This window comes from Colletotrichum scovillei (assembly GCF_011075155.1).
Source record: "Colletotrichum scovillei strain TJNH1 chromosome Unknown Contig00003, whole genome shotgun sequence".
In the NCBI taxonomy this organism is placed as follows: Eukaryota; Fungi; Ascomycota; class Sordariomycetes; order Glomerellales; family Glomerellaceae; genus Colletotrichum; species Colletotrichum scovillei.
This window is the reverse complement of record NW_023336261.1, coordinates 388,387-401,391: the sequence shown is the minus strand read 5'-3', so window position 1 is coordinate 401,391 and position 13,005 is coordinate 388,387. Positions and strand designations below refer to the sequence as shown.

At 50.3% G+C, this 13,005-nt stretch overlaps 5 protein-coding genes across 5 annotated transcripts; 3 read left to right on the top strand and 2 right to left on the bottom strand.

The window, feature by feature from the left end:
• Positions 1 to 365: 365 nt before the first annotated feature.
• On the top strand, positions 366 to 2,129 carry HER10_EVM0007146 (cytochrome P450; the record flags this gene model as incomplete). Its single annotated transcript, XM_035476712.1, has 5 exons — positions 366 to 1,147; positions 1,204 to 1,267; positions 1,318 to 1,551; positions 1,611 to 1,931; positions 2,013 to 2,129. The coding sequence occupies 5 exons, from the start codon at positions 366 to 368 to the stop codon at positions 2,127 to 2,129; spliced, it is 1,518 nt and encodes a 505-aa protein (XP_035336193.1).
• Positions 2,130 to 4,942: 2,813 nt separating this feature from the next.
• HER10_EVM0003401 (uncharacterized protein) lies at positions 4,943 to 6,874 on the top strand (the record flags this gene model as incomplete). Its single annotated transcript, XM_035473078.1, has 1 exon — positions 4,943 to 6,874. One exon carries the CDS (start codon positions 4,943 to 4,945, stop codon positions 6,872 to 6,874), a length of 1,932 nt encoding a protein of 643 aa, XP_035335833.1.
• A 69-nt stretch (positions 6,875 to 6,943) lies between these two features.
• Positions 6,944 to 8,774, bottom strand: HER10_EVM0007860 (C2 domain-containing protein). The gene is made up of 4 exons (XM_035477401.1): positions 8,552 to 8,774; positions 8,213 to 8,487; positions 8,081 to 8,152; positions 6,944 to 8,014 (listed from the first exon to the last, which is right to left on the bottom strand). The coding sequence occupies exons 1-4, from the start codon at positions 8,601 to 8,603 to the stop codon at positions 6,980 to 6,982; spliced, it is 1,434 nt and encodes a 477-aa protein (XP_035336255.1). The 5' UTR covers positions 8,604 to 8,774; the 3' UTR covers positions 6,944 to 6,979.
• A 654-nt stretch (positions 8,775 to 9,428) lies between these two features.
• Positions 9,429 to 10,242, bottom strand: HER10_EVM0008105 (uncharacterized protein; the record flags this gene model as incomplete). Its single annotated transcript, XM_035477639.1, has 2 exons — positions 9,429 to 9,593; positions 9,700 to 10,242. 2 exons carry the CDS (start codon positions 10,240 to 10,242, stop codon positions 9,429 to 9,431), a joined length of 708 nt encoding a protein of 235 aa, XP_035336277.1.
• A 1,767-nt stretch (positions 10,243 to 12,009) lies between these two features.
• On the top strand, positions 12,010 to 12,855 carry HER10_EVM0001281 (uncharacterized protein; the record flags this gene model as incomplete). Its single annotated transcript, XM_035471036.1, has 5 exons — positions 12,010 to 12,143; positions 12,198 to 12,313; positions 12,371 to 12,502; positions 12,564 to 12,700; positions 12,760 to 12,855. 5 exons carry the CDS (start codon positions 12,010 to 12,012, stop codon positions 12,853 to 12,855), a joined length of 615 nt encoding a protein of 204 aa, XP_035335637.1.
• Between the last annotated feature and the right edge of the window lie 150 nt (positions 12,856 to 13,005).

The following is a 13,005-nucleotide window of genomic DNA, read 5'->3' as shown; positions in this document are numbered from 1 at the left end:
TAATCGGCATTTGGGACTTTTGGTGACAACGGGCCGGTACACCAAGCCTTCCAACCCGCAAACCCCGGTTTATCGACATGGAAGCCAGCGCTGTCATCCTCAAGACGTCTCTAGAATCCCGAGCGATGTAACGAGAGGCGGGGTTGCAACAATCAACGCATTAGTATGGCAAGGGGTCTTGTCATGTCTGTACGGGGCAAACCCGAAAAGTAGAAGATGGTCGCTGTCGGCATTGGAAATACTAGATGATATAATGGAGGACCCTTACTACTGGATAAGACCTTAGTAGTTGAAATTGAAATAGAAATCAACTCAACCTTGCCTCCCTCAGTATTGCAATAAGTTGCAGGACGAGTTGGCGAAATATGGCGCTATCAAATTTCACCTCATACCTCGATGCAGGCTCGACACCGCTTTATCTCAGCTTCGCTTTCATCATCTACTATGTTGCCTCATCTATCATAGCTTACGGCCGTCTCCGCGATTTCCCGGGCCCGCTCATCGGACGCTTCTCTTACCTTTGGCTCATATCAAACGCCCGCTCCGGTCGACCGGCCGAGCACTTCACCAACCTCAACAGGAAACATGGCTCCCTAGTCCGCATTGGCCCAAACGACCTCGTCACTGACGACCCGGATATCCTACGTCGCATCAATGCTGCCCGATCAACTTACGGACGATCATCCTGGTACGACACCACGAAGCTAAACCCTCACGAAGACAGCTTGTTCAGTCTGCGCGACACCGGCGCACATGATAAGCTAAAGGCCAAGTGTGCAGCTGGATACGCTGGCAAAGAGAACCTGGCGCTCGAAGACGGCATCAACTCCCAGGTGGCTGGTTTCGTGGACCTTATCCGGAGGAAGTATATTACGACCAGCGACGAGGTCAGGCCGATGGATCTGGGCAAGACAACACAGTATTTCACGTTGGATGTTATTACCAGAGTTGCGTATGGAAAAGAGTTTGGGTACTTGGCTACTGATTCGGATGTCCACGACTACATCAGCACAACGGAGGCGGCTATACCGCTTCTGCAGCTATGCAGTGAAGTGCCATGGCTTGCAAGCTTTATGTTTTCCAAGCCCATCCTGGGAGCGATCGGTCCAAAACATACTGACAAGAGCGGATTGGGCAAGCTCATGGGGTACGTGGTACTTCTTCTATGGGTAGCATTATGGTGAGATGCTGATCGGAGTATAGAGTGGCCAAGGAGGTTGTCGGACGGCGTTTCGGTTCAGATGCGAAGGAGGAACCGGACATGCTGGTAGGTTGTCTGTCAGTAATTTTGTCTGGAGCAAAGCTGAGAACAAACAGGGTGCCTTTATCCGGCACGGCGTCAGCCAGAGCGAGTGTGAAACAGAAGTTCTCTTCCAGATCATTGCTGGATCAGACACAACCGCAACAGCAATTCGGACGACTTTCTTACATCTTATTACGTCGCCTCGCGCATATCATACTCTGAAGACCGAAATTAGCACAGCTATCACCCAAGGCCGGGTTTCTTCTCCCATTACCTATGAGGAAGGGAAAACATTGCCTTACCTTCAGGTTAGCCCCTCAAATCCCCCTCCTGCTGACCGTAATTTTCACTTGCTCACCAAAGCCAGGCTATCATCTATGAAGGTCTCCGGATGTGCGCGCCGTTCACTGGTCTTTGCGCCAAAGAAGTACCCGCCGGAGGAGACACTATCGATGGACACTTTATCCCGGGCGGTACGCGCATCGCTCAGAACGTATGGGGCACGCTCCGTCGCGTCGACGTCTTTGGTAAAGATGCGGACCTCTTCCGGCCTGAGCGATGGATCGAAGCGGATGCGGCGGCGAGGGACAAAATGCAGAAGACAACTGAGCTCGCGTTTGGATATGGACGATGGGGTTGTGCGGGAAAGAATGTTGCTTTTCTGGAGTTGAATAAGGTCTTTGTTGAAGTAAGTCCAGTCTTTCTGCCCCGAGTTTCGAGAATGCTGTGACGCCGAGAGGTGGTAAGATGCTAACATTTACATACTAAGTTGCTTCGCAATTTTGAGTTCCAAATTTTAGATCCCGCTAAGCCTTGGCATAGCGTCAATCATAACTTGTTTATGCAGGATAATTTTTGGGTAAAGGTTACCGAACACAAGGACTAAGAGACTAAGCGAGGGTGGATGTTACGAAGCTGGTGTGCAAGAAATTCTTCTGTCAGATCCCCGCAGTCCTCGTGCTTGCGCAGAGAATTATCCATTGATTCAAGATGACATGATCATGAACCCTGTCCTGTGATTATCAACAGCATGTTGGGAGAGTCCAGGCTAGTACATGTCGTCATTCCGGCTGCAGAATGCGTTGGTCTTGCGGCGGCCTGTCGGCATTTGCCGGATCACTTGTGCAAGGATCGTTGATAATCTGATCATGTGCTCGTTAACGCATGTTCTGTCTCGCAGCATCGCCATTGTATCTCCAAACCCTTGAAATGGCCTCCGGTGTCTTGGTCTTGGTGCATGTGAGCTTTTCGCGTTGCCGGTTCTGGTCGTCAAACCCAAACCCCTTTTCGTTTCCCTCAAAATCCTCAATGAGATGAGACTCAATTCTTTTCCAAGTCGTGTGCATATAAGTCGGGATCCTTCGAGTGGTTGCAATGTCTGAACGAATACCACCATCGCCAGCCCGCTGTCGCTGTCACTGCCACCACCATCACCATCGACCGTATGCCTGAAAGCCAAACAGGCACTTACAGACCCAGACGCCTCTCCCAATCCCTTCTTTTTGCAATTACATTAAGTATTCAACTAGATTGTTATGCAAAAAGAGTTCGCAAAGCACATTGGCCTACTACGTCTCATCCCTGAGTGGACCCAAGGGAAGACTTAATCCGCAACCCACGCTGAGGTGAGCTTGGCCGGGCGGGATCTTCCGACATCGTCTGGTGACGGTCGAAGGCCATGCACCAACTAGGCCACCTGCGGTATCTTCGACGACGACAAGAAGGAAACTGGGTGATGTAGGGGGCGGTGGGAGAGTGTGGGAAGGGCGAGAACAGTTGGGAAAGAGATGAGAAAGTACGAATGATGGTATGTGGAAGGACTGAGGTAGAAGGGGAAGGATGGCGAGGGTGTGGTGTGGTGGCGATGTTGGAACAAGAAGGAGGATGGTTCGAGACTGGCAGGTGGGGGACATGGGCAGGGTAGCCGCCGGAAAGCAAAGAGCAGGAGCAAATGGCTCGAGAACGGAAACAGGGCAACAGCGAGGTCAGAGAAGGACGAGGGAGGTACGGTCAAGCGGTGTCATATAGCAAGTGGAAAGACCAGCACGAGAGCACCTGACCGCTTGGACGAGACAACGCGATGATGGATTGCATGAGGCCTTAGAAAGATGCTCACGCGCAGTGTCCAGGTACAACACTAGATGGAGGGTAACGTAAGAGGCAACGTGACGGGAATTCAATAAGACACGAGATGACTATTTGGTTGAAAGCAACATCTTTTGGCTGGAGTACGTCAAAAGTCAGGAACCGAAACAATCGTGGTCGAATTTGAGTCCCCCTTGCTGAAGCCCTCGTCCACGCTGCAGTCCACAGCGTTCAGGAGATATAGAGCCAGCTTCTGCCATGGCTCATATCGTCTGGTGCCGGTCGGATGCCTCAATGACCCAATGGGTACTTGCGGTGTCTAGCCACTTTTTTGCGACTTCTATTGAGTAAGGTCTGTGGTTCGAGCCCCTCTCGTGTGCTTTCTTTCGGGTTTTCTTTGCCGCTGACCTTTGGGATCTTTGTTAGTATTAACCTTTACATGTAAAGCCAAAGTGGCAGTGAGAAGTATATTCCGTCACGCCAAGATCTCAAGGTATTTTCACTCGATATCAAGGTAAAGCTTGTAGATGTATGTCGTTCTCGAATGAGATACACTCAGCCCCTGAATTGCAATGCGTTCGTTCATTCGCGTAACTCGCCTACCTCGCTCGAGGGAGTCGAGCCAAAAGATTCAAGATTCAAATATCCGGCAATAGCTAAGTCTAGCTCAGCTTTGTAATCATGACTGACTCACATAGAATTTACCTTCTTCGATAACGATGGACTTAGAGGCGAAAGACATGATCGACGATGTCTTCAATCAGGTATTCCAGCTTCTCTGCCAAGGCTATACATACCGACGTGGGCTCTTGAGAGGCCAAGACCGGCCTCCGAAGTTATCGAACCAGCAACAGCAAATCGTATAAACACCTATTCAACGACTGGCATACACTATTTGAGGACTTTGAGGCTAGATCGATGATAACGACCAAACACTCTACTGTGACGAAATCCAAAAAGGTGCTTCTCGAACGTCATTTGCATCTCAATTTCGGCCAACCGTTTCCAGCATTCCATTCTACCTTCGAATCCACTCAATTAAGTCGGTCGCTATATTCATGAAGGAGGACCAATTGTATGAGTTTCGTAGAACTTCATAGCCAAGGTTGGCCTTAAATAGCCAAGAGCTATCCCCCATCTGTTTCGAGAAAACACGATGCTACACTGAGAGGAAAGCGATCATTTCGTGTCTGCACCCCCGATTTAGACCTGGAAGAAATAGGAGCTATCGTATTTCGAGGGTTTGGGATATGGAGAGTGAAATGGTCATCGCAATGCTTGGAGAACACAACCAATCATACCCGCACGACGAGACAACTGGTTATCGCAGCGTCCCATGATTGGTCGGATCAACAGGACCATGTGCAACATGTCAGCAGAGTTGCCTTGTGAGAGAGGGGCACAGTAAACCGCGGGAAATTCTGCCGCTGCGACGAGCAGACCCAATCCGTTGAAGAGCCACAGAAGAGCGACCGTTAGGGGTATTGCCTGCCCTTTTCAAGTCACAATCGGAGAAAGCAAGTGCGATCGAAAGGCAGTTGATGACTGCACGCCGGAGTACTTCACTCAACGACACATCACCCATTCCGCTACTGTCTCCCTTCATCGCGGCCAATGACCGAACACCAGATGACTAGCAGCTTGCGGCCCTTCCAATATCAATCTCTAGATCCAGAAAAAAAGGAAGTCCGCCTCATCGAAATAGCACCTCTGGAGACGGAAGACCCGGGGTCTCCGGCGGACTTACCCGTTCGCTGTCGCCTGAAGCACGCCAGCCTTAACGAGGGGCAATCCTACGTGGCGGTTTCATACGCATGGGGGGATGCCGACATCACGAAGGACATCCTCGTGGATGACCAGTGGGTTCAGGTTACCACAAACTTAGAAGCCGCTCTGAGGCAATTGGCTTCTCGACGAGTTGGCGAGGACCTCGGATCAACCTTTTGGATCGATGCCTTGTGTATTGACCAGCAAAACGAAGCAGAGAGAGCCCAGCAAGTGTCTTGTATGAGAGAAATCTACCGCTACGCTACCAAAACCTTCATTTGGCTCGGCTTGGCAAGCTTGGACAGTGATCTTGCAATGGACACTCTTTTCGAATTAAACAAATTGGTGGACTCGGGGGCCTTTGCTGTCATGTTGTCATGGTCCGAATTTCCCTTCGCCGAGATCGCCGTCAATCTGACTGTCGATAGAGTCCAGACCATGCTCAGAGGGATAATCGGAGAGCTTTGTCACAACAAGTCAGCAAGATTGAACGCTATCGGATCTTTGTTCGAGCGAGCGTGGTTCCAACGCGTCTGGGTGATTCAAGAGCGCGTGCTGTCAAAAGACTGTGTGGTCTGCTGCGGTGATACTTGTACCTCTTGGGATGCATTTTATGACGGATTCTGGGTGCTCTGCGGTGTGCGCGACTACTTGAATATCGTCGGCTCGGGCACGGGGAGACGAGACAGCTCTAAGCTGGTGGCTTTTCTTACGGCGGCTCTCGATAGGGTTACTCCCGTGGCCTTCACTCGTCCAAACTCTTCACTCTTCACTCTTTTCTCTTTACTCTCAAGAATGGCAAATAAAGCTCAACTCCAGGCCTCCGATCAACGAGACTATGTCTTCTCGCTGTTTGGCCTGATTAGCCCGGATCTCAGCCCATACATTCCAGTCCAGTACAACAAGGATTGGCAAACGGTTCGGACAGAGGTAGCCAAAGCCTGTCTGATTTACTACGGCCCGAAAATCCTATCATTTGCAGGGCTAGGTGGGGTACACAGCTATGCCGCGGGTATGGTATATTCAAGCGAACCGTCATGGGCACCCGACTGGTCCTCGAAGTTCCTGGCGCAGCCCCTACACGTCCCATCCATTTTTATGGTGCGAGGCCAAAACAGAGAAAGAGCCTACACGGCCTCCGGATCACTCTCTCAGTCTCTCTCAGCAGCGTTTTCGGACGAAAATCGATTCATTGCGAGCTCGCTATCGTTGAAGGCTGTGAAAGTTGGCACGATCGCCAAGCGAGGAGAGCATTTCGTAAGATTGAAGGAGTTGAATGGTGAGGCAGATGGGCTTCAACGTTCACTATTTCTCAGATGGCTCGATGATATGGAATCCACATTGGCCGGAACTAATGCAGTCTACAAGACTGATGAAGCACTGAGAGAGGCGTTATGGAGAACACCAATCGCTGATCGAGAGTTTGCATTCAACTGGGAGACGGAAAGGGCATCTGGTGAAATGTTCATGTCATACCAAGCTTTGCGACAAGGAATGCATTACGAGGGCATGAAGTACATGAATGTTGCCCTTGCCAAACTCATTGGGAGATGCCCTTTCGTCACCGACGGAGGATACGTCGGACTTGCGCCAATGGCAGCAAAAGTAGGCGATGATGTGTGGATAATCATTGGCGCAGACGCACCGTTCATCACTTCGACCCGTTCATTTACTCGGACCAGATATTCCCGAATTGTTGGCGAGGCGTACGTTCATGGCATAATGGATGGCGAGCTCTTGCAGGGAACCATAGAGCTACAGACACTTAAACTCACGTAAATAGATACTCTCTCATCATAAGCTACGTCTCGTTTTGAGTAATATCATTGAATCGTGTATTATCGTGTAGTTATACATGAACGTATTCGTCAAATCATGAGCTCATCAATGCGCAACCTGCAAGCCGCGCAGAGAGATACTTGCTCTCACAGTCGCACCAGATCCAACGTCGAAGCTCTCCTCCTTGACCAAACCAGGCGCCTGAAGAATATCCTGGAAAGGAATCTCAACAGCACCAGTCTCGTCAGCCTTGTTGAGCAGAGAGATCTTGAAGCTGGCGGGGTTGGCGAGCAAATCCGCCGTGACAGGGATCCTGAACGCCTGGTCAAAAGATGGGTTGAAGATATCTGTTCCCGGGCTGTAGGTCTTGGCCGCAGTGCGGAACTCCTTTGCGCCCCACGTCACCTTGATACTGGGGTTAAGTTCGTCGCGCTGACCTTGCAATCCGAGGGCGCTGGCGATGAGGACCGTCGCGAGACCGACGATTTGGTGCTCATTCTCACTTTGAGTGGATGTGATGACTTCAGCGTTGTCCACAAAGTTGTAGAACTTTGCATGGACGACGATCTTGGCATCGGTGGGCTCGTCCTTGTGGGTAAGAGCCAACTCTTGGGAGCCACCGTTGAGCAAAATGTCCTTGACCGTAGTAGTCGCAATACCAATATCATCGTCGCCACCGAGGTCATCGTCCTGGACATCAATAAAGATGCGTTGGTCGTAGTCAGCGACGAGGAAGTCGTGGGTCTCGTTCCACTCCGGGTCGTGGTCATTCTTCTTAACAGAGGTGCGCCACTCCTCCTCAGCACCAACGTTCACCTTGGCGTAACAGTCGGGGATATCCTTGACGATTTTTGCCAAAAGCCTCTTGGCACCGCTCTTCTTTGGCCCGCTGATGCCAATTGCCCTCTCAATAGTAAGGCGAAGGGCACCCAGGTGAGGCAGGTATGTTCTGAAGTAGTCGTTGTTGCTGTCGAGCTTCACAAGGTAACGGTTGGGGAGCACAGCCATTGAGGCGATGATGTCCAGAATGACCTTGCGCACGGCCTTGTCAACCAAAGCCCAGTCTGCGATGTTTGCAGCATTGGTAAAGTCGAGTTTGAGTTCTGGTGGGTTGATGAAAGCGACTTGCGCAGCTCCAATCTTTATTTTCACGTCAGCACTCAAACCAGCATCATTTATCTAAGAATTCAAGGTCAAGTGACATACCAAGGGGATAATATTTGTTAGAGGTGCAAGCAGGATTGAAAGTCTGCCTTTCAGACGAACATGCTCGATACCCTGTCGTCGTCTGCTTTAGCTTACGCGAGTCAAGGGGTAGTCTTCGTTCCAGGGTCTTACCAGCTTGGGCACCATCTTGCCATCGAGCTCGATGTCGCTCTTTCCTTCCCAGATCACGTCCATGTCAAGCTTGATACCGCCGTTGTCAACCTTGTGAACGTCCACTTCTGATACCTGCATGGGAACAGTTCCGAGGTCCAGCTTGACGAACTTGAGGCTCGCGAGGGGGCCAGGAAGCATCGTAGCGAACATGGGTTCAACGATCTCCTTCACCATCCTGCAGCCGGCAACATTGATGTTTGGCCATAGCTGCGCGATGATATCGTTGAGGAATCCTAACGGGATGTTAGACACAATAAACAAATACTGTAGTCCGGAAATGGGTTCGTTATGCCCTACCTGCTGATTCGGTGCCTCCAGAGGCGGTCAACTTGTCTACGATTCCTGCCATATTGAATAAGGATGCTGAATTCAGAACAGTGAACAATGCAGAGGAGAGTGAAGCGGTACTCGTCGGTGAAAGACGAGAGGCCTTGAGGAACAATGATGATATATCAATGAGTTACTGCGAGAGTGGGTCAGCCCGTTTAGAGGGTGGATCAATCAGGGGAATGTCAAGAACACTCCAGCTGAAGCCCAACATCAAAAGGGAAACTGATGGGTGAGCGCATTTGATGCCCAGACTACGCGGTGGCTTGTTATTCGTGTTCCTTGGCAGTGAACATGGAAAGTGGGTTGACGTCACTTGTTAGACTGCGGAGATCGCTGGATGTCATACAAGCTTGCTTGGCATAGTTTGCCCTTGAGCTCTATCATTGGGCCTGTATCCCTGCCCGCGCGGGGTTCTGCACTCAGCCGCTGACACACCGCTTGTCGACCCCAGTTCCAGGGAGAACTTGCTTCAATGTCTGGATCAATGACAGTTGTCTTGGATATTGCAGGATCCTCCCGAGCACCAGTCGTGGAGAGACAGGCCGTGGCTGGTGCTGCACATCGGTGGCGTTGTGGCATGATACGTGGACACGCTAACAGCGCTTCAGGCATGCAGCGGGACCATTTTACAGGTGAATAGATGAACCGTTGAAGGCTAATAATAGGGTATGATGCCAAAGACTTCGGTCTAGACTGTGCGATAAAACAAGGACTTGGTAGCTTCGCGAGGCTTGTGTTTCATGGGAGAGGTTTTGGACCGCGTTCAATATGTGCATTGAATTTACATACAGACATTCAGTGAGTCTCATCGTCGTGGTTTCTATACGGCCTCTCTGACAACAGTCTACAGCTCATCTTTTTCTACAGAAGACGACATGCGTAGGGCGGAAAAGAAAGCCCTCACGTCACCCATCCATAGATCGGGTTGACTGACAGCTGGGAAATGCCCGCCAACTTGATGTCTCTGGAAATACACCAAGTTCACGGATCTTTCAATCCAATCTCTTGGCTGTCGAAAGTCAGTTTTGATTTCTGGACACACGTGTCCCACAATTCATAGTGACTTACTGCGAAACCAAAGTTTCCAACGTCAGGGAACGGGCCATCGCCCATACTCCACTGAGAGACCCCCGTGGGCACGTCTGTGTGGGGAAAATGCGACTGGCATAGGTGTCAATAATTACGACGCTTGCAAGAATCACACTCGGAATGGGATGACACACCTGGAATCCCAAGTAAGCTCGAATGCCTGCGTATGGCCCCGGTATATACATCATCATCGCATCCGTGATGAGCTCTTCCTCGGTGTAAGGGTAGCCGTTGGAAGTGGCGTAGTTGACATCCCAGAACCAACCAAGCAGACCAACCGGACTATCAGCCAGAGCTTGGGATATCGTCAGAGGCTTCTGGCTATGAACTACGGAATATGCCCAATGTGAGCTAAACCATTTGTCGATAGATTTCATGTAAAGTGTTTCCTCGCCGGTGGTCTGATTCTGCTCCAGTCGAGCCCGGTCTTCAGTGGTTGGCTCAGCGATAAAGAAGTCACACATCTGGCCAAGGATGCTATCACGGACGTCGATGGTCATCCACATTCCAGTGACCCATCCGAGGTCCGTAGTGACTATTCCATACTTTTCGTAACCGAGCTGGTGCATCAATGTGTCGAAGGCCAATCCCATTTCGCGCAATCCTAGCCCGGGGTGTTCTGGCTCTGGACTGAATCCAAAGCCAGGTAGATCCGGTGCGACGATGTGAAATGGCTGTTCGGAATTCCCTGACAAAGGGTTGATGACCTTTGACCACTCTAGATTTGTCGATGGCCATCCGTGAAGGAGGAGCAGTGGTGTGGCGCTGGCGTTGGCGGAAACATGATGGATAAAGTGCAGCGGTATAGGATATGGGTAATTCTCGCCGCCCGGAACAGTCGTTACATAGTGATCGAAATTCTCGTTGAGCCTTTTCTCAACGTTCTTCCAATCGTATTCGTTGACCCAGTACTCCGCAACGCCGGTCAGATTCCCAGCGGGAGGCCCTTCAATATCCCAGTCTGAAGACAGGCCATGTGTAGGTCTATAGGATCGTACTTTCTGCAAGGTATCATACAGAAAGGAATCGTGGACGTGAACCACGAATCTTTCGACTTTTGGGTTTGATGGAAAGTCGAAATTCAGTGTAGGTTGACCATATCGCTGGTAAGTAGTAGCTGTGGCCATCGACCACAATAGAGATTGGACAAGCATGGCGAAGGAACGCGCGTAGTTGTTCGCGAATGCGGGAGCAGATGCAGATTACTTTCCCGTAGAACAGACTATAGCTTGAATCTATACCTTCGATTTGTGAAGGCCATCAATTTCATTCTCTTCCCTTAGATGGATCCAAGCAAGACAGCACATTCATGCTTGCGCTCGAATTCCGCGGAGCTGGATCGATTACAAATGGTGAAGTGGTCTCATTTCTAAGGATCGTTTCTTTTCATTAAAGATTTCTGACAAAATCTTACAAATCCACATAGTCTATCGTAGCTGTTACCTTTCATCGACCAGCGAGTGTCTTGAAGTTTTACGATGCAACGGGGTATGTAGCATTCGGTCATGAAAGGTTCCCGACTCGGTCCCGGTAAGGTTTCGGGAGCCCCACAGTGTTGCCTGATGACCTCCGAAGGATGCGGCCTGCGGGGCCGTCGACGGTTCAAAAGTGCCTATAATAATATGAGCAGGATGGGTTATTGACTAGGAGACCCATTCAGCCGTTTAATCGCTTGAAGATCGTTGTGAGAATATCTAGAGATAGGCCAGCACAGCCATCAACTGCCGAGTTGAGGGTAGTTCCATGACTTTGCTTAGGTCTCCCTATCGCTCTAGCTACCGACTCTTGACTCGCTCAGATGTTGCGATCCTTTGAATGAGTTGATTAAAATTGAACACAACACCTGATTGGATCGACGCTGAATCAGGCTGCATGGTGTCATAAAGATATTGCAAAGCGCTTAGGTCACACAGAACTCTAGGACGTGGGTGCGCCACCCTGCAAATCTACCAGGGTAGAGGTTCTTTGACAAGAACAAGGTACCCTGAATTTCTCTTCCGGGACATGCAGGCGACTTATTACGTATCAGGCTTGTAAGTCTGCCTGACAAGGCTGACAACTTTGGTGCAATGATTTCGCGACGTCGCGGTTCAAGCTGCGCCGATTACTCATCGGCTGGGAGAAAGGGGCATGCCATCAGTTGACGATGGTTTAACATAGTCAACGGCTGAAGTAAAGACATTTGACTACAAAAGCGTGGACGGCATCCTTGAAATCGGTGCTTGATGAGCTATGATCATCATCACCTCGGTACTATACTCCACCGTCTGACTTCAACTTATCACCATCAAACTTTGAAAGCTACTGTTAGCACCCTCACACAATCGAGATTCAACATGAGATACTCTTTGGAGACCATCTTCACCTTCGTGCTTCTGGGGAGCACGACTGCATCTTCGGGACCGCTCCTACTCCCCCAAATCACCTACCCTTCCAACGTTGGATGCGGTGAAGTGAACGTCTTCTATACGTGAGAACCGCCTAGATCCTTCAAGAAGTAGAGCGTTCGACTAACAACGCACAGGGGACTTCCTGCCTATCATCCATACGTGATTGCGCAGCACTATGACCCTGTTGATGTTGACAGGGAACTCCGGAACGACACCGCCGCACTTGTCAAGGCAGGATTCAATGTTTACGGTACAGTGCCTTCGTACCACCAAGTGCTGATCACTCACTGATAACCACTCAACGCAGTTTTGTTCCAAGGCCCGGACCAGCCAATCACAAATATCGCCGACCGAATGAACGGCACCCACTGGGGTGTGACTGGCGTGGGGTTCGGCCAAAGGGGCGCGACTATTTTGGACGTCGTCACTCGTTTTGAAGGTATTTACTTCTGTTAGTTTACATGAAAGAACCGGCTGTAAATTCTTACCGCAATATTTAGATAATCTTCATCAGTTCCGCGAGAATGCGCCCTTGACCCCGACGGTATTCAACTGGGGTCCTACCACGCTGGCCGCCTCTGTGATCCGACATGTACCATTGAAGGAAGACTGTCTCAACAAGCCTGGGAGACTGATTGTAGGCGCCGAATAATAGTCCGGATTAAGAAACTAAGACACTGACTTTAAACTACTAAGGCTTATGAGGAAGTATGCCCTCCCGAGCTATGTGAGAAGGTGACCGTCGTCACATCTGGGAGCCTTGAAGAGCTTCTGAAGGGCATCGAACACTAAATTGGCGCAACTGCTGAGGAGTACAAAAGCCCCCGGTACTGTCTCGGCCTTGGCTGCGTGTGGAGAAATTCAACATATTCGATACAACACCCCGAGAGTATTTGCGATGCAGACGGGGCGGAGTGTTCGACAACTCTATGAATTTGTGGC